This window comes from Trachypithecus francoisi, unplaced genomic scaffold, assembly GCF_009764315.1.
Source record: "Trachypithecus francoisi isolate TF-2019V2 unplaced genomic scaffold, Tfra_2.0 Lachesis_group10, whole genome shotgun sequence".
Lineage (NCBI taxonomy): Eukaryota > Metazoa > Chordata > Mammalia > Primates > Cercopithecidae > Trachypithecus > Trachypithecus francoisi.
In genome coordinates this window covers 73,801,158-73,825,520 of record NW_022681455.1, presented here as the reverse complement: position 1 = coordinate 73,825,520, position 24,363 = coordinate 73,801,158, and the positions used below count along the sequence as shown (strand labels likewise).

General features: G+C 46.7%; 1 protein-coding gene and 2 long non-coding RNA genes across 3 annotated transcripts in view; all 3 read left to right on the top strand.

Moving 5' to 3' along the window:
• The window catches only part of LOC117088562, a 33,816-nt gene extending 27,423 nt beyond the window's left edge, over positions 1 to 6,393 (top strand). Inside the window, exons 3-4 of the mRNA XM_033219831.1 lie at positions 5,121 to 5,589; positions 6,017 to 6,393. Of these exons, the coding sequence (XP_033075722.1) occupies positions 5,121 to 5,589; positions 6,017 to 6,051 (504 nt within the window). The 3' untranslated portion in view covers positions 6,052 to 6,393. The remainder of the gene's footprint in view (positions 1 to 5,120; positions 5,590 to 6,016) is intronic.
• A 5,429-nt stretch (positions 6,394 to 11,822) lies between these two features.
• Positions 11,823 to 21,473, top strand: LOC117087474. Its single transcript, XR_004438824.1, has 3 exons — positions 11,823 to 15,201; positions 18,700 to 18,889; positions 21,064 to 21,473. It is a non-coding gene; the product is annotated as an uncharacterized LOC117087474 (long non-coding RNA).
• Positions 21,474 to 21,753: 280 nt separating this feature from the next.
• Positions 21,754 to 22,441, top strand: LOC117087475. The gene is made up of 2 exons (XR_004438825.1): positions 21,754 to 21,847; positions 22,252 to 22,441. It is a non-coding gene; the product is annotated as an uncharacterized LOC117087475 (long non-coding RNA).
• Positions 22,442 to 24,363: the final 1,922 nt, after the last annotated feature.

Here is a 24,363-nt window from a genome sequence, read left to right as displayed (position 1 = left end):
ATAAAATCAACGTGTTTGGGGGACTGATTGCATAAGGGGAAAGAAAAAGGGTAGTTCCAAGATGACGCCTACCGTTTTTACTTTTGAATGGAATGAGCCATGGCACTATTTGCCAAGTTGGGAGGTGGAGACAGCAGGGAGGAGACTGGGGAGGTGATCTTGAACCCAGCTTTGGAAATAGTGAATCTGAGATAGTACTGAGATCCCCAAGTGGAGATGTTGAAATGTAGTCCCCATTGTTTTTTTTTCTTTCTTTTTTTTTTGAGACAGAGTTTCTCACTCTGTCGCCCAGGCTGGAGTGCAGTGGCCTGATCTCGGCTCACCGCAACCTCTGCCTCCCAGGTTCAAGAGATTCTCCTGTCTCAGCCTCCCGAGTAGCTGGGATTACAGGCACCCACCACCACACCTGGCTATTTTTGTATTTTTTGTAGCGATGGGGTTTTACCGTGTTGGCCAGAAAGGTCTCGAACTCCTGACCTCAGGTGATCCGCTCGCCATGGCCTCCCAAAGTGCTGGGATCACAGGCGTGAGCCACCGCGCCCAGCCTGTAGTCCCCACTGTTGGAGGTGGGGCCTGGAGTGGTTGGATCATGGGGGTGGATTTCCCATGAATGGTTTAGGACTATCCTCTTGGTGCTGTTCTGATAGTGAGTTCTCAGGAGACCTGGTTGTTTAAAAGTGTGCAGCACTGTACCCCTTGCTTTCTCTGGCTCCTGCTCCCACCATGTGAGATGCCTTGTTCACCCTTTGCCGTCCCCTATGATTAGAAGCTTCCTGAGGCCTCACCAGACGCAGAAGCTGCTATAATTCCTGTACAGCCGCAGAACTGTGAGCCAGTTAAACGTTTCTTCTTGGCTGGGCGTGGTGGCTCATGCCTGTAATTCCAGCACTTTGGGAGGCCGAGGCGGGAGGGGAACACCTAAGGTCAGGAGTTCAAGACCAGCCTGGCCAACATGGTGAAACCCTGTCTCTACTAAAACTACAAAAAATTAGCCAAGTGTGGTGGCAGGCACCTGTAATCCCAGCTACTTGGGAGGCTGAGGCAGGAGAATTGCTTGAACCTGGGAAGCAGAGGTTGCAGTGAGCTGAGATTGCACCATTGCACTCCAGCCTGGGCAACAAGAGCGAAACTCCATCTCAACAACAACAACAACAAAAACACAAAACAAAACAAAAAAAACCACACACACATTTCTTCTTTATAAATTACGCAGTCTCAGGTATTTCTTTTTAGCAGTGCAAGAATTGACTAATGCAAAGCCAGATATCAGGCTAGAGGGACCAGATTATGAAAGGTACAGTATGTATGTCAGGCAATGAAGTGCAGATTTTTAACTGGTAATTTATTGGGACTCAAAAGGTTTTAAGGAAGTTACAGGAAAAGATCTGTGATTCTGAAAAATCACCCTGGCCGAAGGTAGAATAAGGATGTGTTGCAAGAGATCAGAGGAGTAAGGACAGCAGGTGCAGGGGCTGTGGGTGTGGGAAAGAAAAAGAGGCTTCCCCTTTGTCACCAACCCTTCTCCCACACAGCTGCTGGGGATTTTTCTAAAATGCAAACCTAGATCATGTCAGTTCCTCACTTAAAATCCCTCAGGATAAAACCTGTACTCCTTGGGACCTTCCACGATTCATTGTGTGACAACCTGTCCGGAACTCTCTCCTGGTGCCCACTCCCCACCCTGGGTCAGGTTCACCTAACACATAGTTCTGCTGCAGTCTCCATGCCTCTGCTTATGCTGTTGTCTTCTGCCAGGCAAACCCTTGTTGATCTCTTTAAGACTCACCTCCTCCACTGTGAAAAAGAGAAAAGCAAAACTGGCCTCTAGGAGCTGGCCTGGTGCTGTGAGCCAGGCCCTATGTTGTTGGAAACTGGCTGGCATCCACAACAAGGCCATGTGGCTCTGCTGTTGGACATAAACAATCGTGCAGACCACTCACACAAGGGCACTCTGCATCACTGATGACAGGAGACGACACAAGACCACATCATTATTCTGTGTGAGAACAGACAAAAGCAAGGTCAGCGTGCCACCCACAGAATACCAGACATTCCCTTCTCCCAGCTGGATAGAAGTGACTGCGGCTTCTTTACACATTACAGCTTTAGCCCTACTCCAGCCAAACCTCCTTCTGGAAAAGATACAGCTACCAGATGATAAAATTTTCCCACCTCCTATCAGCACTCAATCCAGAGCAAACCCCTGGACCCTCCCCCAAATCGCCCAGCCAAAGCCCAGATCCTAAAGGTCTAACATCCTCCTACTGATATGCCCCTCGCGGTGTGAGTCTTCCCTCCTTGCAACAAGCCATAAACCCAACTTGCTTAACTACAGAGTGTTTCTGGTGGTCTTTACTGGAGGACATTCACAACTGTAACAGTAAAAAAAGATGGTTAAGTTTCTTGGGGGAAGTTAAGGGAGTCTCATTCTGAGGGCTCCCATTTTCTATGTTAAGCAATAGGTGAAATTATCTTTTTTATTTAGTTTTTGAGACGGGATCTCACTCTGTCACCCAGGCTGGAGTGCATGCAGCAGCATGAATATGGCTCAATGCAGCCTTGACCTCCTAATCTCGAGTGGTCCTCCCACCTCAGCCTCCCATGTAACTGGGGCCACAGGCTCTGATCACCATGCCAGCCTCCCATGTAACTGGGGCCACAGGCTCTGATCACCATGCCAGCCTCCCATGTAACTGGGGCCACAGGCTCTGATCACCATGCCTGGCTAATTTATTTATTTATTTTTTGTAGAGATAGGGGATTACCATCTTCCCCAGGCTGGTCTCGAACCCCTGGCTCAAGCAATCCTCCACCTTGGCCTCCCAAAGTGCTGAGATTACAGGCATGAACCACTATGCCACAGTTGAGTTTAGAATGTTTATTAAAAACCTTGTGACACTTAATGATTAGTTCTAGGAAATCTTACTTTTTAATAGTGTATTGTGGTATAAGGCCTAAAATTAGAATTCATATCAAATTCTGTCTTTATATCTATTTAAATCAAGAGGGCCTCAAATGTCTGAACTCCAAGCCCCACTCCCTGTCTGCTTCTGCAGATGAAATTATCTGGCTAAACCCTCTCCTTATTTTAGGGATCAGACACAGTGCCTGCTTATCCCCAGACAGTAGGCGTCAGTTCCCTGCCGGCTCAAGGACAAATTATTCAGACAAGCCAGTCACACCCTCTTGTGGGAACCAGGGTTCACTCCGCACTTTTGTTACTACAAAGCCTGCCTCCAGCAGTGCCTCCTTGTTACAGTGTTCCGGAGTGCAGCCTCCACATTGCCCTGCATAGTGTGCAGGGTCCTTCTCCCCCTGACTGGAGTATCTGTGACCAGTCAGCTGCTGTCGATTGCAACTGTCCTGCATCAAGTGTTGTGTGTTCGGCCATCCCCATATCTCTGGGGCGGGGACAGGCGTGAGGACAGGAGGGTGGGGGGAAGGAATCCCCCTTTCATCAGTGGAGTAAATAGTCTGTCAATAAGGCTGGGCGCGGTGGCTCACGCCTGTAATCCCAGCACTTTGGGAGGCTGAGGCGGGCGGATCACGAGGTCAGGAGGTCGAGACCGTCCTGGCTAACATGGTGAAACCCTGTCTCTACTAAAAATACAAAAAATTAGCCGGGCTTGGTTGCAGGCGCCTGTAGTCCCAGGTACTCAGGAGGCTGAGAAAGGAGAATGGCGTCAACCCGGGAGGCGGAGCTTGCAGTGAGCCCAGATCATGCCACTGCACTCCAGCCTGGGCGACAGAGCCAGACACTGTCTCAAAAAAAAAAAAAGAGTCTGTGAATAAAACAATTGACATCACAAACAGTATGGCCCATCCTTGATTGAGAACCCCTGGTTAGCTTTAACTAGCTGTTCCTTTACTAAGCAGCTGGTTTTATTTATTTATTTATTTATTTAGAGACGGAGTCTTGCTCTGTAGCCCAGGCTGGAGTGCAGTGGCGTGATCTCAGCTCACTGCAACCTCCCCCTCCTGGGTTCAAGCGATTCTCCTGTAGTAGAGACGGGGTTTCACTATACTGGCCAGGTTGGTCTTGAACTCCTGACCTTGTGATCCACCCGCTTCGGCCTTCCAAAGTACTGGGATTACAGGAGTGAGCCACCGCGCCTGGCCTAAGTAGATGGTTTTATGAGGGCAAGGACTGTTGAGAACATCACTGCCAGTTGCTGGCCAGTTCGCCCTTCAGCTAATGAGTTTTGTTGCCCCAGTAGGTGTTGCCACTTCTTCCCACCCTGATGAACGTTAATGGACAGTGTGTCCTTGTGAGGTCCCAACAGGTGTGGCCTGTGTCGGCCAGGTGGTTTCCCAGGCTCCCACCTAGGGGCAGCAGCAACAGGACATCCTAACGGGTGGGTGCTTGAGTTCCACTGGGACGAGGCTCTGTAGCTTTGGTCTAGCCTCATGACCGTCGCTCCATCACTGGCTGCTTGGGACAGCCAGGCAGACACCGTTTGGAAAGTGTGCCCCAGCATAGTCCTGGGGACAACCCTTTTTCCTTTCAACAAACACCAGGCTTTTTTGAGCCATCACCCGGGAAGATTTAGGAATGGCTCCCTGGTGGTCTCCTAACAGCCTGCACATCCCTGGGCTTTGCTTGGCGGTGTTGCTTATCTGCATGCCAAAGAACCAATCCTGTGGGCAAGGGGCTGGATGGCCCCACCTGGACCCTAGACAAAATTAACGTACTTGGGGGGATCCCAGCACTGGGGAGATTTGCCTGGCCTTCCTGGGGGAGGAGTATGGCCGCCCACGGAGCAGGCTGCTGGTCTCTCTTTCCCATAACCTCCCGGAAGATCCACACCACGAATGATCTGATGGGGACAAAAACCCCGGGACCTGAGGGACCTTTTGCGGCGGACCCTTAAAACACCTGGCAATCCCATTAGATTGAAACATGGTACATATTTTGCTATTCTAGGTTTGGCTAATACGTTTTATTTCAAGGGTCTCCCGGCCACAGTTTACCAGCGGGCGGGCGGCGCCGCAGGTAGCGACGGGGCAAGAACGGGCGTCGCCGCGGTCTCTGCACCCTCGGCCTGGGGCTCCGGGCCACACTGGGAGGCTGTCCTGGGCGGGCCCGAAGGGGGCGGGCGGGGCCCCAGAAGTGACGTGAGGGCGGGGCCAACGGACCGCGGAGGCGGAGCCGCTACAGTCTGGGCCACTGGTGGAGCTGTGGGAGCGGCGCTCGTCCGCCGTTGGGGACCCCAGCCCGCGCGCGTAAAGCAGCCGGCCGACCAAGCCCCGGAAGGCGAGTGCCTGAGGGGGCAGGACACCTCCTCTGGGGCCAGCGGGCAGCAGGCTCGGGGCTGAGGCCCCGTGGCCCGAGACAAGCTGGGCGGGCCGAGGCACCCTCCCCGCCAGCTCTGGGGTCCGCTGCACCGGGGAGCAGCTCCCTTCCGAAGTCAGACTCGGGCTTCAAACTGTCTTGCCGCGCGCTCAGCGGTTTTCAACTCTCACTGCCAGGATTCCTCCAACCACCCAGGATAGCAGGACCGAGATACATGGCCACCCATGACCCGGAGCGTCCACTTCCAGGGACAGGCGGTAGTGATTGCCTTCTGTTGTCATCTGTGGAAGTCCATGGTTCGAAAAGCTGCTGTTCACGTTTTGGGGAGGATCATGGTTTGAGGGCTCCCGTGGTAGAATTTGGGGAGTTCTCATAGGCAGAAGGCTGAGAAAGTTGGTGCTGTGGGAAGTCAGCTGGCAGCCGATGGAGTCAGGACCCGGGAGGAAGGGAAAGGGAACCCAGGTAGGAAGCTACTGCAGTAGGCTCAGCAAGGGGATGACGGCGGGGCTAAGACAGCGGCCTTGGGCGGTGACTTGGGGAGAACATTGAACACCGTATTTGGCTTGAAGAAAAGAGCAAGGGAAGAGGTGAGGAGCTTCAGGTGCGGGTTGATATGGATGTTACTTACACAGGTAACAGAAGTTCTTCACCTTTTCATTATTTTACAATGATTCATTCTCTGTCTCACTCTCTAACAAATAATTGTGATATTTTCACCTGTAGTCCCAGCTGCTCGGGAAGTTGAAGCAGGAGGATGACTTGAACCCAAGAGGTGGAGGCTGAAGTGAGCCAAGATCGTGCCACTGCACTCTAGCCTGGGCGACAGGGCAAAACCCTGTCTCTAAAAAGAACTTTGTAAAATAAGCACCTGTAGATTTAAGCACATAATAACTACACTTCTGTCTGTTTTATTATGATATCAAAGTTAAATTTATGATGAATGACTTACTGGAAAAAACTGAGAACAACCAGTTAATATACTGAATGTATAACACTCTTTAATAATTTTAAGAGGCTGGGCGTGGTGGCTCAAGCCTGTAATCCCAGCACTTTGGGAGGCCGAGACGGGCGGATCACGAGGTCAGGAGTTCCAGACCATCCTGGCTAACACGGTGAAACCCTGTCTCTACTAAAAATACAAAAACTAGCCGGGCGAGGTGGCTGGTGCCAGTAGTCCCAGCTACTCGGGAGGCTGAGGCAGGAGAATGGCGGAAACCCGGGAGGCGGAGCTTGCAGTGAGCTGAGATCCGGCCACTGCACTCCAGCCTGGGCGACAGAGCGAGACTCCGTCTCAAAAAATAAAAAAATAGAAAAAAAAAAATATATAATAATTTTAAGAACTCCTCTCTAATGAGCAGATATCACAGACAGAAACTTCTCAGATGAAATACCGATGACCAGGAAATCTGTGAGACGATTTTAAAAAATTCGAAGTCATTGAAGAAATGCAAAGCTTCCGGGCTCCACTTTTCACTCATGAAATTGGCAGAGTTGGAGACAATGAGATGAGTGCTGATGGGAGCTGTGTCCTGCGCTGCCGGTGGGAATGTGCACTGACATTCTTGTCCAGAAAGACATTCGCCACTGTGGTTTAAGAAGCACCTCAAAGGTCTTCACCTTGGTCCCTTGTCCACCCTCTGCCCACGGTCTCTCCTTTCCCATGCAGTCACTCCCGCCCTGGCTTGGTCCCCTTTCTTCTCTAACTGGGTCAGGCATGTGGGTGACTCTTTGACTTCCAACCCTCTGTCTACCTGACATTTTTCTTTCACCTGTTCTGCAGAATAGCATCCTGATTCGTTCCTCTTTTTGGGTTCTTCACTTCCATACCGGTGATGCGGGGCGTGGCCCAGAAAGATCCTGCAGTTATGCAGTGTGGGGCTGCCAGCACTTCATGGCCTCCAAGCTCAGCTGGGCTGAATGAACGCTGCCGTCCAGCGCTTGGCTCCGTTTTCTGTCCTGTTTCCTGAGTGCTTTTGCCAGACTTTCACTTTTCTGAAACCTACTCCACCCTACTCCAGACACCCACCCTCTCTCCTTGGATGACCTACCTCCTAATTTCCAGAGAAAACTAGACATGGCCACCTTTTCCCAGTGTCCGAGGCCCAGGCTGACCCATGGTCATGGTTGCCGTCACCACCCACCTGCCTGGACCCCACCCTCTGTCCAAGGCCCTGCCACCTGTGCCGCTGTCCTGGGCACGGCCTTGCCAGCCTCTCCTCTGTGCCACGCACCTTTCACCTCCCTCCCTCTGCTGCCTGTTTCTTCTTGGCTGCTCATGATGGTCAGGCTTCTCTCCGCTCTCCTCTTCCTTCTGGGGCTTTGCCTCTTCCTCTGTCATCCATGCTCTGCGTCTTGGCTTCCCGTGGCCCTCTCCTTTCACTCTCCTGTCCCTGCTCTCCCTGTGCCTGGGACCCAGTTTGCATCCTCAGCCGGTCCCTCATCCGTGCTTCGCCCGCACCTCGCTCCTGGCTCCTTCCCAGCCCTCCTTAGGGACTCCTTTCCTGTCTCCTGCCCTGGCTCTCCTTCCACTGTGTCCCAGGGCCTCCATCCTCAGCCTCCGTCTTCTCTGCAGGGTCTGCTTCTGCATGAACTTCCCCAGATCCGTGTTTACTGTTGGTCCTCACAGCAGGCTGTTCGGTTCTGGTCCAGACACCTTTTCTGTGCTTCAGAACCATCTAGAAAAAAAGCGAACTGGATATCTCCACCTGAATGTTCAACAGGTTCCTTCACCCATCATTTCCAGAGCTGATCTCGTTGTACCTTCATATCCTGCCAGTGTTTCTCTCAGTGAGGAAAAATGCCTATAGTCCAGCCAGTCCCTCAAGGCAGAAAGCTGGTGGTCATCCCCAGCTCCTCCTCTTCACTTCCTGTCCACCCCCAAGTCACCGAGTCCTGTTCCTTTCTCGTTTGCAATGGCTCTGTGCGCCCTTCTCTACCTACCCACTGTTTGGTGTGGGCCCTCCTCCGTCTCACTTGGATCTCGTATTGTTGGGACTCTTCAGATTCTCCCCCTTGGCTTCCCTACCCGGCAGCATGTCTTTCCCCCACATATTCCACACTGCAGCCAGAGGGATCTGCCAAAGAAATAATTGTGATAATGATAGAGAATATGGGTCTGGGTGTGTACCGGACACCTTGCACTAGTCCAAGTGCTAATGATAGAGAATATGCATCTGGGTGTGTACCAGGCACCTTGCACTAGTCCAAGTGCTAATGATAGAGAATATGCGTCTGGGTGTGTAATGGGCGTCTTGCACCAGTCCAAGTTGTGTATTGACTGGTTTAATTTTATTTTTTTAATGTTGGTTTTTTTTTTTTTATTAAATAGAGATGGGGTCTCACTGTGTTGGCCAGGCTGGTCTCAAACTCCTGACCTCAAGAGATCTACCCGCCTCAGCCTCTCAAAGTGCTGGGATCATAGGTGTGAGCCACTTCACTGCTTGATTTATTTAATACCTGGCCAACCCGTTGAAATCAGTGCTGTGTTATTCCTTTTATAGATGAGAAAACAGGAAAGGCTGAGCATAGTGACTCATGCCTGTAATCCCAGCACTTGGGGAGATTGATGCAGGAGGATCTCTTGAGGCCAAGAGTTCAAGACCAGCCTGGGCAATGTAGTGAGACCTTGTCTCTACAAAAAATAATAATAAATTAGCCGGGCATCGTGCCATGTGTCTGTAGACCCAGCTTTTCAGGAGACTGAGGCTAGAGGATTGCCCACGAGTTCAAGGCTGCAGTGAGCTGTGATTATACCATGACATGCACTCCAGCCTGGGCAACAGAGCAAGACCCTGTCTTTTAAAACAACCAAAAAGGCCAGGCACGGTGGCTCACAGCTGTAATCCCAGCACTTTGGGAGGCTGAGGAGGGTGGATCACCTGCGATCAGGAGTTCGAGACCATCCTGCCTAACATGGTGAAACCCCGTCTCTACTCAAAATACAAAAATTAGATAGGCATGGTGGTACGCCCCTGCAATCCCAGCAACTCGGGAGATTGAGGTAGGAGAATCTCTTGAACCTGGGAGGTGGAGGTTGCAATAAGCCAAGATCACGCCACTGCACTCCAGCCTGGGCGACAGAGTGAGACTCTGTCTCAAAAAAACAAGAAACAAAAAACAAAAAATACCCCCCTAAAAACACATTTTTTGACCTTTCTAGATATTAGCATTTTGCTTATCTCTTTTAATCTTTCCAATTCTATAAGTTATTCCTAATATCTCCATTTTTACATGAAAGAGAATAGAGACAGAGATGTTAAGTAGTCTGCCCATAAGTCCCCAGCTCTTAGGTGGTGAACTGGGCTTTGACTCCCTGCATACTTGCTGCAGCCTCTCACTCTGAGCCACTTCAGCCACCCACAAGGAGCCAGCACCTTGCTGGGTGTTCAGGGCACCTTTTGAACATATTTAGTGGGTGTTTTTCTGTTCTGCCTTCAGAGTTGTGGGTGGCAAAGGAATGTGCATGTATAAAATGTTCTCATTAATAAGAGTGCTCCTGATAATACAAAAAGATCAATTTCCTTGTTGACCAGTATCCAGATACAATGAAATGCTAGATTTGCTCAGGAATGCTGGAGAAGTTCTGTTGCTAGTTTGAAATACTCTATCCCTTGAACTCGCCCTCCGGCCAACGAATCAATTAATTTCATAATGAGTGTTGATACTTTCTTAGGAATACAATGATCATAATAACATGTTCCAGCACAATAGATTGAATTGTTACTCCACTGGTAGGTTCATGAAATTATTGAAAATTTCAGTAGGAAATTCAGAGTAGGAAAATTCTCCAGTGGGGAGAGGGACGTAATATATTTCAAGAGGCATGTTAGTTTAAGATGGGTAGCTGAAGACATGCTTATTCTCCCCGCTTAAAATCCATTGAAATGTTAGCTAATTTATTTTTTTTAAGCTCTTAGAAATTAAACACAATGGTACTGAAAGCCATTAAGAAAAAGTCCCTCCCCATGTCTTAATGAGAGGGCGAGCTGGTGTGCTGACATCTGCCTGTAGTGCTGGTGACTCAGAAGGCTGTAGCAAGAGGGGTTTTTGAGCCCAGGAGTTTGAGGCCAGACTGGGCAACATAGCGGGACCCCATGTCTTATTTTAAAAAATAGTAGATTTATAGAGAACTAAAGCAAACGCACTTTTATTTATTCACTCATTGTCCAAAGCAAGCCTGTTTTTGTTTTTAATACTCTTTTAATATGCAAGTTTATTGTATGTCAATTATACCTTAGTAAAGCCTCTTTAAAAAAAAAAAAAAAAACTCACAGTTTAGTTCTGGGCTCTGTACTTGGGCTCTGAAACGCAGTCCTGAATCCCCACACCCACTGGAGCCTGGGGAGAGGATCATTTTCAGTGCCTGCCATTACCTGAGAAAAGAACACCAGAAAGGGAGACGCTGGGGAAAATGCTAAGACTTCTAGTCAGGCACAGTGGCTTATGCTCGCAATACCAGCACTTTGGGAGGTTGAGGCAGAGGATCATTTGAGGCCAGGAGTTCAAGACCACCCTGGGCAACATAGTGAGACCCCATCTCTACCAAAAATTTTTTAAAAATTATCTGGGCATGGTGGCATGCACCTATAGTCCCAGCTACTCAGGAGGCTGAGGCAGGAGGATCCCTTGGGCCCAGGAGTTCAAGGCTGCAGTGAGCTATGATCAGATACTGCATTCCCAGCCTGGGTGACAGAACAAGACCTTGTCTCAAAAAAAAAAAAAATCGTAGACTATCAAGAAGGACAATGAAGAATGTCTCCTGGGGGCTGGACATGGTGGCTCACTTCTGCAATCCCAGCACTTTGGGAAGCCAAGGCAGGCAGATTGCTTGAGCTTAGGCATTCTAGAGCAGCCTATGCAACATAGTGAAACTCCGTCTCCACAGATAGTACAAAACTTAGCTGGGCATGGTGGTGCGTGCCTGTAGTCCCAGCTACTTGGGAGGCTGAGGCATGATAATTGCTTGAGCCCAGGAGGTAGAGGTTGCAGTGAGCTGAGATCATGTTAATTTACTCCAGCCCGTATGACAGAGTGAGACCCTGTCTCAAAAAAAATTAAAAGTATGTCTCCTGTTAGGCTGGGTATAGTGGCTCATGCCTGTAATCCCAGCACTTTGGGAGGCTGAGGCAGGAGGATAGTTTGAGCCCAGGAGTTCAAGGCCAACCTGAGCAACAGAGGGAGACCCTGTCTCTACAGATAATTTTGTAAAATTAAGGCAGGGCATGATGGCTCATGCATGTAATCCCAGCACTTTGGGAGGCTGAGTCAGGAGGATTGCCTGAGCCCAGGAATTCAAGACCAGCCTAGGCAATGTAGAGAGACCCCCATCTCTACAAACAATTTTTAAAAATTAAGGCAAAGTATGGTGGCTCATGCCTGTAATCCCAGCACTTTGGGAGGATGAGGTAGGAGCACAGATTCAGCCCAGGAGTTGGAGACTGCAGTGAGCCATAATCACACCACTGCACTCCAGCATGGGCAACAGCATAAGACCCTATCTCAAAATACATAAATAAAAAGTTAGCTAGGCGTGGTGGTATTTTCTTGTGTTCCCAACTACTCAGGAGGTAGGACAATCACCTGAGTATGGGAAGTTGAGGGTGCAGTGAGCTGTGATGGTGTCATTGCACTCCAGCTCCGGTGACAGCCAGACCATGTTTCCCCGCCACCAAAAAAAAAAAGTCTCCTGTGAAAAATGACAATTTCCAGTGGAACAAGTATGAGGAAGAGATGGGATCTTCCTGGGCTCTTTCAGTCTTTTGGACAATCCAAGATTCCTCTAGCTAATGACTTCACAGTTGGTAACAGCTTATTAGCTTTACGGTGTTTCTTTAATGTTTGTTATAATAGTTCCTGGGATACAGGTACCAGATTACAATTCACACCAGTTGGGAGGGACAAGGGACATTTATTTAGGAGGCTTGTAGGTCCCTTGGGCCTAGGGCACACAACCTTTTGGGACATTTGGGAGAAAAAGGAGTATTTTATTTCCCTCTCCCCGGGGTTCCAGATGAATGTGTCATCTTGGCCAGTGCTCTTATGAACTCTAAATGAAACTGAAGTCACACCTTTAACATTACTTTAAGAAAGAATCACAGAAGCCAACCTTAAATCATTTAAAATGAGAATGAAACTTGAAGCAATAGATAGGAAGAACCATTATCTGGTCTGTCCTGAAATTATTGGAAGTGTTAAAGGAGATGACATTTACAATGGCTGGGAGTAATGGCTCATGTCTCTATTCCTCGTGCTTTGGGAGGCAGAGTGGGGGAGGATCCCTTGAAGGAGTCTGAGGCTGCAGTGAGCTATGATTGTGCCACCGCACTCCAGCTTGGGTGACAGAGCAAGACACTGTCTGCATCACAAGAGAGCCCAGCAGCTGCCCAGGCCCTGGCTGGTCCCCACGGATGTGGAGCTGTGGCAGGTCATGCAGAACCATGTGGATTGTGCCCTCCAAGCCCGACCGTTCTTGGATTCCTCCATAGTGGATATATGGTTGCTGACTTCTCCGATGGGGAAAACATTCCGTCTTCCCCTGCTTCAGGGATGAACACCTCCTTGCCATTCACACACTCTAGTTCAATGGTATCTACTTTGGCACTGCTAACCCCCCAGAAGACGCTGTTCAATCAAGTCTAAATCAGCCTTCCAGTAGTTTCCATCCGTTGGGTCCCACTATACTCTCTCAGTGTGGGGTGACCATGGTTTGCTAAGCCTGGTTTTCCTTTCTTTAAATGGATGTAACAGCCTTTCTGGAGATTCCTTTTTTTTTTTTTTTTTTTTTAACGTTTGCTGCCTGGTACTCATTTGGAGGCCCGGAGTCTGAGAGTTCCTTTCCGTGTTTTCCGCAGTCCTTCAGTGGGGTTTGCACACCTGATGGCCTAGAATTGGGCTGGCCTTTGGCAATCCTGCCCACCCTGGTGGTAGAGTGCTGCTGCCTCCTATTCAGCACAAGGTCCAGATACTGAAAGCTTTCACTTAGTCACTTATGTATTCAGCAAATACGTTTGCTCATGATCTTCAATAGAATATGTTCCTGAGCTTAGGTACATGTACCCATGTACCTAAGCTTAAACGGGGTGGGGTTCTCCCCCCTGCCCCCGCCACATCATCTATGTCTGCTCCTCGCTGCTCTCTCTTCCCTCTCTACTCCCTGCCCTGGGTGCTCTTGTACTATCCAGCCTCCGGGTTTCCAACTCATCCAGTAGGTCTCAGAAGCCATCATCAGTTTCAGGATCTCTTTCTGGTATCCCGGGTCTGCATTCAGGGCCCCTCCTGTCATGTCTGTAACCCGCAACAATTTAATGAGCTTCTCTGTGCCTAGGTTTCTAATCTTTAAAATGGATATAATAGTAGTATCAGTCTCATAGTTGTCTTGAGGATTAAGTGGGTTAATATTTGCAAAGCATGTATCAGGTAGGTTAAGAACAGGGTGCCTGAAGCAATACTGCCCAGATTCAGAGCAGAGCCAGGAAACCTTGGGCAAGTCACTTCTCTGTGCCACATCTTATCCACATCTCTGTAACATGAGGATGATAACATAGAGTTATTGTGAACTTTTAGGCAATTATTCCTTGCAGAGCACCTGGAACAGTGCGAAGCACGTGATACGGGCTCAATAAACATGAGCCATGGTGATGGTGACAACTCCTGGGGAACCCTGAACTTCCCATTGTGCTGGAGTCTATTGGCTTATTTTCCTCAATAGTTCTCAAGCTCTGTCAGAGCAGGGGATGCTCATCAGTATCCTGACTTCTCTTTTGCTTGAGCTCCTGGATAGTATCTGGTGTTTGTAGTTTGTAGATTTCATTTTCATCAAAACTAGTTGTTCCTTCTACTTTAGAAGTCTGAGCAATATGCCTTCAGTGGCCAACTGGAGACTTGTGTTTTAAAACTTCGTTGGACAATCTGTTTATTACTGTGATGAAATTACATCACAAAAACCCATGTACTCATCGTGGAACACGGAAGCACGATGGGTACCACCCGAATGGAGGGGATGCAGTGTGGATGGGAACCTCTAGCCTCCCGAATGTGCTGACTCCAGGGCTGGCTGCCCGTCCTGCAACGCATCCTGCAGTGCTTGCTTTCTTGCTTTAGGAACGCTCATTTCTGCCTTCCTGTTGTAATTGATGCCAATAGCTGCCAGTCCTGCAACGCATCCTGCAGTGCTTGCTTTCTTGCTTTAGGAACACTCATTTCTGCCTTCCTGTTGTAATTGATGCCAATAGCTGCCGGTCCTGCAACGCATCCTGGAGTGCTTGCTTTCTTGCTTTAGGAACGCTCATTTCTACCTTTCTGTTGTAATTGATGCCAATAGCTGCTGGCCCTGTGACTGATCCTGCAGTGCTTGCTTTCCTGCTTTAGGAACGCTCATTTCTGCCTTTCTGTTGTAATTGATGCCAATAGTTGCCCGTCCTGCAACCGATCCTGCACTGCTTACTTTCTTGCTTTAGGAACTCTCATTTCTACCTTTCTGTTGTAATTGATGCCAGTAACTTGTAGTTTGCTGCCATATCTGAAGCTCTGATGCTTCCTACGTCTCTCCCAGGTCACTACAAAGATTTTGAAGTCTCTCATTCTCTGATATTAAGAATTTCATACTGGCTTCAGTCTCCTTTATCTCACTGTTAGGGAACTCTTCCCCTTTTCTGTGCCATTTATGAGCACACTTGAGATGTGGCCACATTGCTGCCCACTTGCTCCAAGGAACAACTTAAGCCAGAGTCAAGGCCACCAAACCAGGAAGACATCCCTGTGGTTCATAGAAGTCATCTGGTTGGTTCCAAGAAAAACATCCAGCACAGTTGGATCCGACTTCAGCCTGTGGAGGTCCTGTCTCTAAAACAAAGGAGAGAAACTCACAATGAGATGTTTCTAGGCAGCGCCTGCTCAGAGGCCCACCCAGGGTAAGGCACTGCCGGGAAATGCAGAGGCCTGGCCTAGGGCCTCATTAGGGCTGGTCTTTGGTGACAGCCCTAATAACAGGGCAGGCCTCTGTTCTTCCCTACACCTTCCTCCTCTCTGGGTTGGCCTCGTCTCCCTCTGCATTAGTGATTTTCCCCAGCACCATGTGTGGCTCCTGCCAGCCTGATCCTGGCCACCAGGACACCCACTCCAAAACAGCCACCCCCAAATGCCTTTTCTTGAGTGTGTGTGAGTGCGTGTGTCAGGGAGAACATTCATGCCCTTCAGTTTTTTTACCAAGTGGTACCATACAGTTCCTATGTGTCCTGCAGCTTGTGGTTTTCACACAATTGCTTTTTTAAATGCGGGTAAAAATTACACAGTGAAACACATTCATCTTGAGTACAAATCGGTGGGTTATAACAAATGTCTGCACCTGTGCCTAAGCAGTATCCTGAGGAGGACACTGAACGTTTCCATCATCCAAAAAGTTCCCCATGCCCTTTGCCATTTGCCCTCACCCTGTGGCCCCAGCAAGCCCTGTTGAGTCTCATCGGAGTTCCTCCCTCCACCAAGGGATAGAAACTCACCTGATGGCTTCATGCAGACACGGAGACTCCAGACCCTCATTCATCACAATTGATCCCTTACTCCTGCCTGATTGCTGTCTTCCTGCTCATAATTAAATTCCTTCCCCCTGCTATATAATGCCCCCAGCTTTAGTCAGCTGGAGAGAGGGATTTGAGACTGATCTCCTGTTCTATTGGGCTGATGTTAACCACAATATGATAAAGATTTCTTCCCCAGCATTACTTTTCCTAATGATTGGCTTTCTGTGCAGGACCTATACTGAACCTATACTGAACCCCTGGCATTTCGGTAACATATTTTGGTCCCCTAATCGGGAATGGGTTGCCTCTGGCTGGTGGCCGCAGATGGGGAGAGTCTCAGAGGCCCTCCTGTGCAGCTGCCTGACCCTTTTTTGGCCAGAGGTGGATTTCTGTCTGTCTCTCTTTGTCCCCACTGCTGTTGACTCTGTGTTCCTGATTGTCTAGGAAGAGCAGCTTTGAAATGTGACATATGCATCTGACAGGTGTCTTTTGTGGGTACCAGATGGCAGGATCTGCTTCTCTCAATTTGGCGAATTGTGAAGGAATTTCCATTTGCAGGTTGAACAAGCCCAGCTGACTGTGAGAGGGAAGCACCTCAACTGTTTTGGCTTGGATGGTCTTGGGGGCTTGTTAGTCGCTACTGCGGTTAGATTGTATTTTCGTGATTATTTATGTGTGTGGGTGGATATAGTCATGAGAAATCAGAATTTGATCTTAGAATGTAGCCCACCGGGGTGCATTCTTTAGAATTAGTCTGAATATAGTTATGAGCCAATGGAACAAAGGAAAATGATATTCTTTTGCAACACTGTTTGGCTCCAGTGTTCTTTGAGGACTGGGGAGGTTGGGACTCTCTATGGGTCTTTGAATTGTACTGCTGTCTTCTAATTGCGTTCATTTTTCTGTTGGATGGGAAGGCGGGATGGAGTCCCGTGTATCCAGGCTTTTCCGCTGCTGTCCTAAGCAAGGTCGGGCCTGGCTGATTGTGATGTTCTTCAGTGGTATTGTTTGGTATTCTTTAAAGTCTGGGGAGGTTTGGCCTTTAAAAATCAAACTGCCATGGAAAGTGATTTACCCAAAATTTTGGTTCACAGCCTTCGCTGGATTACCTACTGGGGCAAACAAAGTTTAACCATGTGAACATGCCCGTAAACCAGTGAGTTTGCATTGCTATCTAATGGCTAGAATTCCAGGGTAAAAGCTGTTGGATCTTTGTATGTGTATGTATGTCTCCGGATGTTCTGTATCATTTTCACAGGGTACCAAATTGGCTTATAAATAAAAAAGAGTGTGCATAAATTAGGTAAATAAGTCCAGTCATTTTCCAAGTTCATGTGACTTAAGTAAATCTTTAATAAATGGGCTTTAACATTATTGGTAAAATAGAAATGTCTTCAGACTTGTCAGCCTACCTTTTTATCTGGGTTTCGTATTTGCTGGATGTGTTAAGGGTCTGAGTTTGACGAAAAAGGTTATAAGACTATAAACCCAGCCATGAAGAAAATGATCTTTGTGTGTGTGGGTTTTTTTTTTTTTTTGATAAATAAGACTAATGTTGTCATTTAATAAAAACAGCTGAATTTTCTGAGTTATTGGCAAATATACCCGTGTGTTTTAATTTTAAAGTTCTTACTTAGGTAAACACCTGATATTCATAGGTTATAAAAATGATTATCAAGGAAGCAATGACTGGCTTTGTCTGGTATCTCAGTTCTCATAGTTAATGTAGAGAAACGGTTAAACATGCATAAAATAGAAATGGGGTAAATGTAGGCGAACTTTTTCCGTAATTTAAAATCTTGAGATTTTGGCTGCTCATTAGATGTCTGAGTCATGTTAAATTAAGAAAGGGTTATGATACAGGGAAAGATTTTTTAAAAAACTATGGAAGGGCCGGGCGCGGTGGCTCAAGCCTGTAATCCCAGCACTTTGGGAGGCCGAGATGGGCGGATCACGAGGTCAGGAGTTCGAGACCATCCTGGCTAACATAGTGAAACCCCGTCTCTACTAAAAAATACAAAAAAACTAGCCGGGCGAGGTGGCTGGCGCCTGTTGTCCCAGCTACTTGGGAGGCTGAGGCAGGAGAATGGTGTAAACCCGGGAGGCGGAGCTTGCAGTGAGCTGAGATCTGGCCACTGCACTCCAGCTCGGGCGACAGAGCAAGACTCCGTCTCAAAAAAAAAAAAAAAACTATGGAAGGTTGTCATCTATAAAATGTTAATATCTGGTAAACAGTTCAGGATTTCTTGCTTCCTAGGTTTTTCATTAAAATGTAAGGTTACTAAGAATTCTAGTTAATATATAATTCTGTATATAAAATGTGTCACAGAATTTATATCTTTGCTGAGAAAAAGAATAATAACTAATTCAGAAGTTATCTAAAAGTTGATTCAAATTATGGAGTTGGGCCGTGCACTGTGGCTTATGCCTGTAATCCCAGCATTTTGGGTGGCCGCGGTGGGGGGATCACCTGAAGTCAGGAGTTTGAGACCAGCCTGGCCAACATAGTAAAACCTCATCTCTACTAAAAATACAAAAATTAGTTGTGCGTGGTGTTGAGAGCCTGTAAGCCCGGCTACTTGGGAGGCTGAGGCAGGAGAATCACTTGAACCCAGCAGGCAGAGGTTGCAGGGAGCCAAGATAGCACCACTGCACTCCAGCCTGAGCAACAAGGTTATCTAAATGGGCTTCCCATAAGGAGAGGTACACTGCAGAAGGTCTTTCTTTGCCTTTTGGTAACTGGCTTAATGAACAGATTTTACATTTTATTGATAATTCCTAAGTCATCATTATTAGTTTTTATATTGCTTAAAAATACATCTAAAAGAATTAAGGTTTTTATATCCATGTAACTTTCTATATTGCTTCTAAAGTCCTTCCACTGTTTAGTTACAGGGCTTTGACTCCTGAGTCTGAAAAAGGCACAGATTCCTGCTAAATCTTGAACACTGACGCCAGTCAAAGCCTCATCTTCAGACCTGGGAGAAGGCGACAATCGAAACGAAATGCTTTTATGAGACGCAGGGCCAGCAATTACAAGTATTCAATCCCCCTAGGCCCAGGGACTGTCGCGGAAGAGGTGGGCGTGTGAGATTGTAAGGGCCGACTTTGAGGGATAAAATTGGAGTTTTTCTATAAACATTAATATCAAAGGCACACTGATGCCAGGCAAACGTCTGGGTCCCTGTGTCGGAATAACAGTTTTCCTAGACCACTGATCTACTCTCTAACAGAAAATTGTAAAAGCTTATACAAAGTATATGGAAATATTACTTCATGGTCAAACTGATTGAAATTACATTTGTTTACAAGGTTTTATTAAAATTAGCTTTAACATTAATAATACCCCTAAAACATTATTAATCAGAGATCAAAGATTTTTGTTTACCTTTTAAGTAAACCACAGGAAAAAAAAGGAGAGAGTCAGACATTTAGTTGGCTTCCTGCTGTCTTGGGTGTGTCTATTGGGTCTTAACCATTGGGGAAACTGAGTCTCCACATCAATGAGTAAAGGGTTTTGGTGCGTTGGTTTTTTTTTTTTTTTTTGAAACCTTTGAATTATCATTTTGGCTGAATGAATAACTCTTTTATAATGAACTGTGATCCTATTTTGTGGCATCAAGTGTTTTAAACTTTTGATATTCGACTGATGAACTTCTCAACATCAAAATTTCAACTTCTGGCCTGCTACAGTGGCTCACGCCTATAATCCCAGCACTTTGGGAAGCCGAGGCCAGGCAGGCAGATCATTTGAGTTCAGGAATTTGAGACTAACCTGGCCAAAATGGTGAAACTCCACCTCTACTAAAACTACAAAAATTAGCCAGCTGTGGTGGTGTGTGCCTGTAATCCCAGCTACTAGAGAATCACTTGAACCTGAGAGGCAGAGGTTGCAGTGAGCCAAGATTGCACCACTGCCCTTCAGCCTGGGTGACAGAGCAAAGCTCTGTCTTAAAAAAAAAAAAAAGAATAAAAAAAGTTCAAGTTGTAAATTCAGTCTCTTTGACCTTAAGCTAACTTAATAAAAGGCTGGCCATGGTGGCTCACATCTGTAATCCTAGCACTTTGGGAGATCAAGGTGGGTGAATCACTTGAGGTCAGGAGTTTGAGACCAGCCTGGCCAACAAGGTGAAACCCTGTCTCTAGTAAGAATACAACAATTAGCTGGAAATCACTTGAACCCAGGAGGTGGAGGTTGTGGTGAGCGGTGAGCTGAGATTGTGCCACTGCACTCCAGCGACAGAGCGAGACTGTATCAAAAAAAAAAAAAAAGTTAGTGCTGGATGCAGTGGCTCACACCTATAATTCCATCACTTTGATAGGCTGAGGTGAGCAGAACACTTGAGCTCAGGAGTTTGAGACCAGTCTGGACAACATAGGGAGACCTCGTCTCTACAAAAAAAAAAAAAAAAAACCCAACCAAACAAAAAACCCAACAACAACAACAACAAAAATCTGGGCAAGGTGGCATGTGCCTGTAGTCCCAGCCACTCTGGAGACCGAGATGGGAGTATTGCTTGAGCCCAGGAGATCAAGGCTTCAGTGAGCTGTGCTGTGACTGCACCACAGCACTCCAGCCTGGGCTACAGAGTTTTGGAGATCCTGTCTCCAATAGCAACAACAAACAAAAATAATGTATATTTTTAAAAGATATTAGGTCCCCTAGCTGGGGTAGTGGCTCACGCCTGTAATCTCAGCACTTTGGGAGGCCAAGGTGGGTGGATCACGAGGTCAGGAGATCGAGACGATCCTGGCTAACACGGTGAAACCCCGTCTCTACTAAAAAAATATAAAAAATTAGCCAGGCGTGGTGGCGGGCGCCTGTAGTCCCAGCTACTCGGGAGACTGAGGCAGGAGAATGGCATGAACTGGGGAGGCAGAGCTTGAAGTGAGCTGAGATCGTACCACTGCACTCCAGCCTGGGCAACAGAATGAGACTCTGTCTCAAAAACAAAAAACAAAAAACAAAAAAAGATATTAGGTCCCTGAAGTCCAAAAGAGACATATTAGGCTTATTTGGTATGTTAAAATTATACAGGAAGCATTGTCAAATACAAAATGGTGTTTAACTTTCTTTGGGTTATATTTATATACATGTGTTATTAAGGTGTGCCAAAATTACATGGCATTCCTAAAATCCTGACATGTCTTAGTATATGTCATCAGTAATATGTTTATTATGTTAAATTGTTGTACGCCACAGAAATAACCAGATTTCCTTGACAATTGTATCTTTAATATGTCTTTGACTAGGATGTCTTAAACATTTTATCATCCACAATTATTGTTTTATTGGATTCTTCTCAAAAAGTGGCTTACAGTCAACTACAGTCCAAAATTCGCTCCTTGGAAAAGACTCCTGAAAGCAGGTTTCTGATGATGTTGGAGAGACTGAGCTGTTGGATTAGACAGAAGACTTCTAGGACTCTAATTAAAAGGCTGACATGGTCATAAAGATTGCTAACCCAGTATGAAACAGAACAAGAGTTAATTGCATGGACTGAGCTAACAGAGAACTGAACTAATTCTTTTGTGGCTCTTTGGGTTTGAAACATTGCTGATTCTTTTTGTTATTCAGTGTCAATTTTTTTTCTCTTCAGCTGTTTGTAGCCCTTAACAATTGAATATACTCTTGTAAATAAAATTTGAAGCATGTTTCTTGCTGTCTGCCTGGTTTCTCCAGAATTCAAAAACTATTTGCAAATATTCTTAACTCATGGCAATGTAGTTATTTGCATAAATTCAATAAGAATCTGTTTTCTTTTATAACAGCACATAATTGGAGGTACTGGTCTTTTGACCAAGGGTTTAACTGGAATGACATTTTTAGAAATGAGCAGACTGCTTTGAGGAATTGAGATTGACTTTATAGAGCTGATGCATGTCCCTTGGAAAGACTGGCGTCATACCTCTCTACATAGTTCCTTTGCAGGATTCCTGACCTGGGCTAAGTAAAGAATGTCACTTTCTGACAGGCCCGGAAACCTAAAGTTATTTTGAGACCTTGAGAGGAAAGGAATTCACCCAATTTGTACAGGTATCTGCAGGCACAGATACATTCTTGGCTGAGCTTGAGAGGCCTTTAGAAGTTGAATCTGAGATTCCTTTTGAAAAGTTCCAGCAAAGCCAACTTAAAAGAGCCTATATGGACAATAATTATTGCTGTACTTTATGCAAATAATCTGGCCAAGTATAATAAGACTAAAACGTAATTTGCAAATAAATTGGTCTTACCATGATTTGTCTTTGGTAGAGGTGGGGAACTGGCCAGAGAAAAATTATGTTTCAGAAGAAAACTGTAGTATACCTGTTATTACATTAACCTATGGTTCCTGGGTGGCAACGTGGAGCTGCAGCTGTGCTGCGTTCAGTTATTAAAGGTAAAATTCACCAGTGGAATTTAAAAAATGTTTTTTACTCTTTTTTTTTTCTTTTTAATAGAAAGCCATTGCAAGAACCAGTGGAATTTAAAGATGGATCCAATTCCTGGGGAGTTGGATCACTGGATGCATAAGGAAATCCAAACTAATAAGGAAAAAGTGAAATATTCATTCCCTTCGTTATTGTTATCTATAATAGCTAAAATTAAAGTAAGAGTGCTGGGTTGGGCCTTGAGGCTGGACCAAGCTCAGATGTGGGTCTGTCTGAGTTTAGATCACTAGCCTCAAAGAAACCCACAGAAGAGGTACTTTCTGGTGCCTCTCAGACCTGTGGTTTCCAAGAAGGTAGTCAAGGCAGGGAAAGGCAAAACGAAGTAACTACTGAAGCCAAATGGTATGATGTGAAGAAAATGTTCCCTTTTGTAGACTGGTATCATCAGCTTCTTGAGGCACCTTTCCTAAAATGGATTGTGAGAATAACTAATTTGGAAGCAGTGTGTTTGGTTTTAAATGCTGCAGAGTGGAAGAGCATGGCTGGTTAATGTAGGGCCCACAGCTCACAACTGAACAGTCGTAGAAGGATATGTAATTCAGACCCACAGGAGGCTATTCCTGAACGTGGTCTGGATAAAAGTCACTGTAAGATCTGTTTACCCCAGGTAAGTGGAACTGCCCAACTCCGCTTATCAATGCCACCTGGAGCACCTCAGATGAAGCAGCTGATATGCTTTGTATGCTAGCCATGGGGGCCTGGCTTTGAGATGACAGGAATTTTAATCTCACATTTTGCTTTTTGACCATTGTGTTGCTTAAAAGGTTTTCGGGATTAATGAGTGCCTACCCACCTCCATTTCTATCTGCCCTAGAATGTTTAACTGAAAGTCAGTCTTTTGATTGACTCCCTTGGCCATAGAAGTCCCACTGAGGGATAGGATGGACCCAGAGCAGGCAGCCACACCACCCCAGCAATGATATGGGACAAAATAAAAGCTTGGCCATTGATGCTGCCTCTGGCATATCTTGACCAAAAGAGGTCAAACTAAAAATAAAGTCCTAAGCCCATCACTGACTGAACGGACCCATTTGTGGCCAAAGGGACCCCAGTTGCCAGGAGACAAATCTTACCTGGGGAAAAGTCTTGCCCCTTGCCCTGCTGAAGATATGAATATCCCAGAAGTGGGTTGGTGCTTAGCCCCTTTGAAATACTTACAGGAGACCATTTCTCCAGATTCCCTGATACATGAGGATTGTCCCTCTCCCGAAACAGAAGTTAGTTCATATATAAAATAATTAGGAAGTATGTTAACTAGTCTCTCTCAGTTTGCTTCTAACAGGTTCCAATTCCTTGTGCCTCTTTACTCTTTGAAACTGGGGAGCCAGCTCATGCTGAAGACCTGGCAGTCCCACCAGGCTAGAGACCAGCTGCAAGCACAGTGGGTCGGCTCCTCTGCGGTGCTGCTGACCACCCACTTATCTGTCCAGTTTGCCAGTGTTACCCATGGACTCACCATACTGGGGTAAAACCAGTCCCTCTGGGATCCCTCCAGAGGAAACAGTCATGGTCGTGTGAACCCTCCTACGGCCTTAAGTTAGAATTCAAAGACCAGCCAAAGACCTGAAATAAGAAACCACACAGAGAACACAGAGCTCTGAAGAGTCTTCTCTTGGATTTCCCAAGGGATCCACTCCATATTCTGTGGTATTTTTAAAATTTTTGTTATCTATGTTTTTTTTTTTTTTTATTTTTTGAGATGGAGTCTCACTCCCATTGCACAGACTGGAGTGCAGTGGTGCAATCTCGACTAACTGCAACCTCCCAAGAAGCTGGGATTACAGGAGTGTGCCACCACACTGGCTATTTTTTTTTGAGACATACTCTTGCTCTGTTGCCAGACTGGAGTGCAGTGGTGCGATTTTGGCTCACTACAACCTCCACCTTCTGGATTCAAGTGATTCTCCTGCCTCAGCCTCCCAAGTAGCTGGGACTACTACAGGCACATGCCACCATGTCCAGCTAATTTTTGTATTTTTAGTAGAGATGGAGTTTCATGTGTTGGCCAGGATGGTCTCGATCTCTTGACCTCGTGATCCACCCGCCTCGGCCTCCCAAAGTGCTAGGATTACAGGCGTGAGCCACTGTATCCGGATGTTATCTATGTTATTAATCATCTTA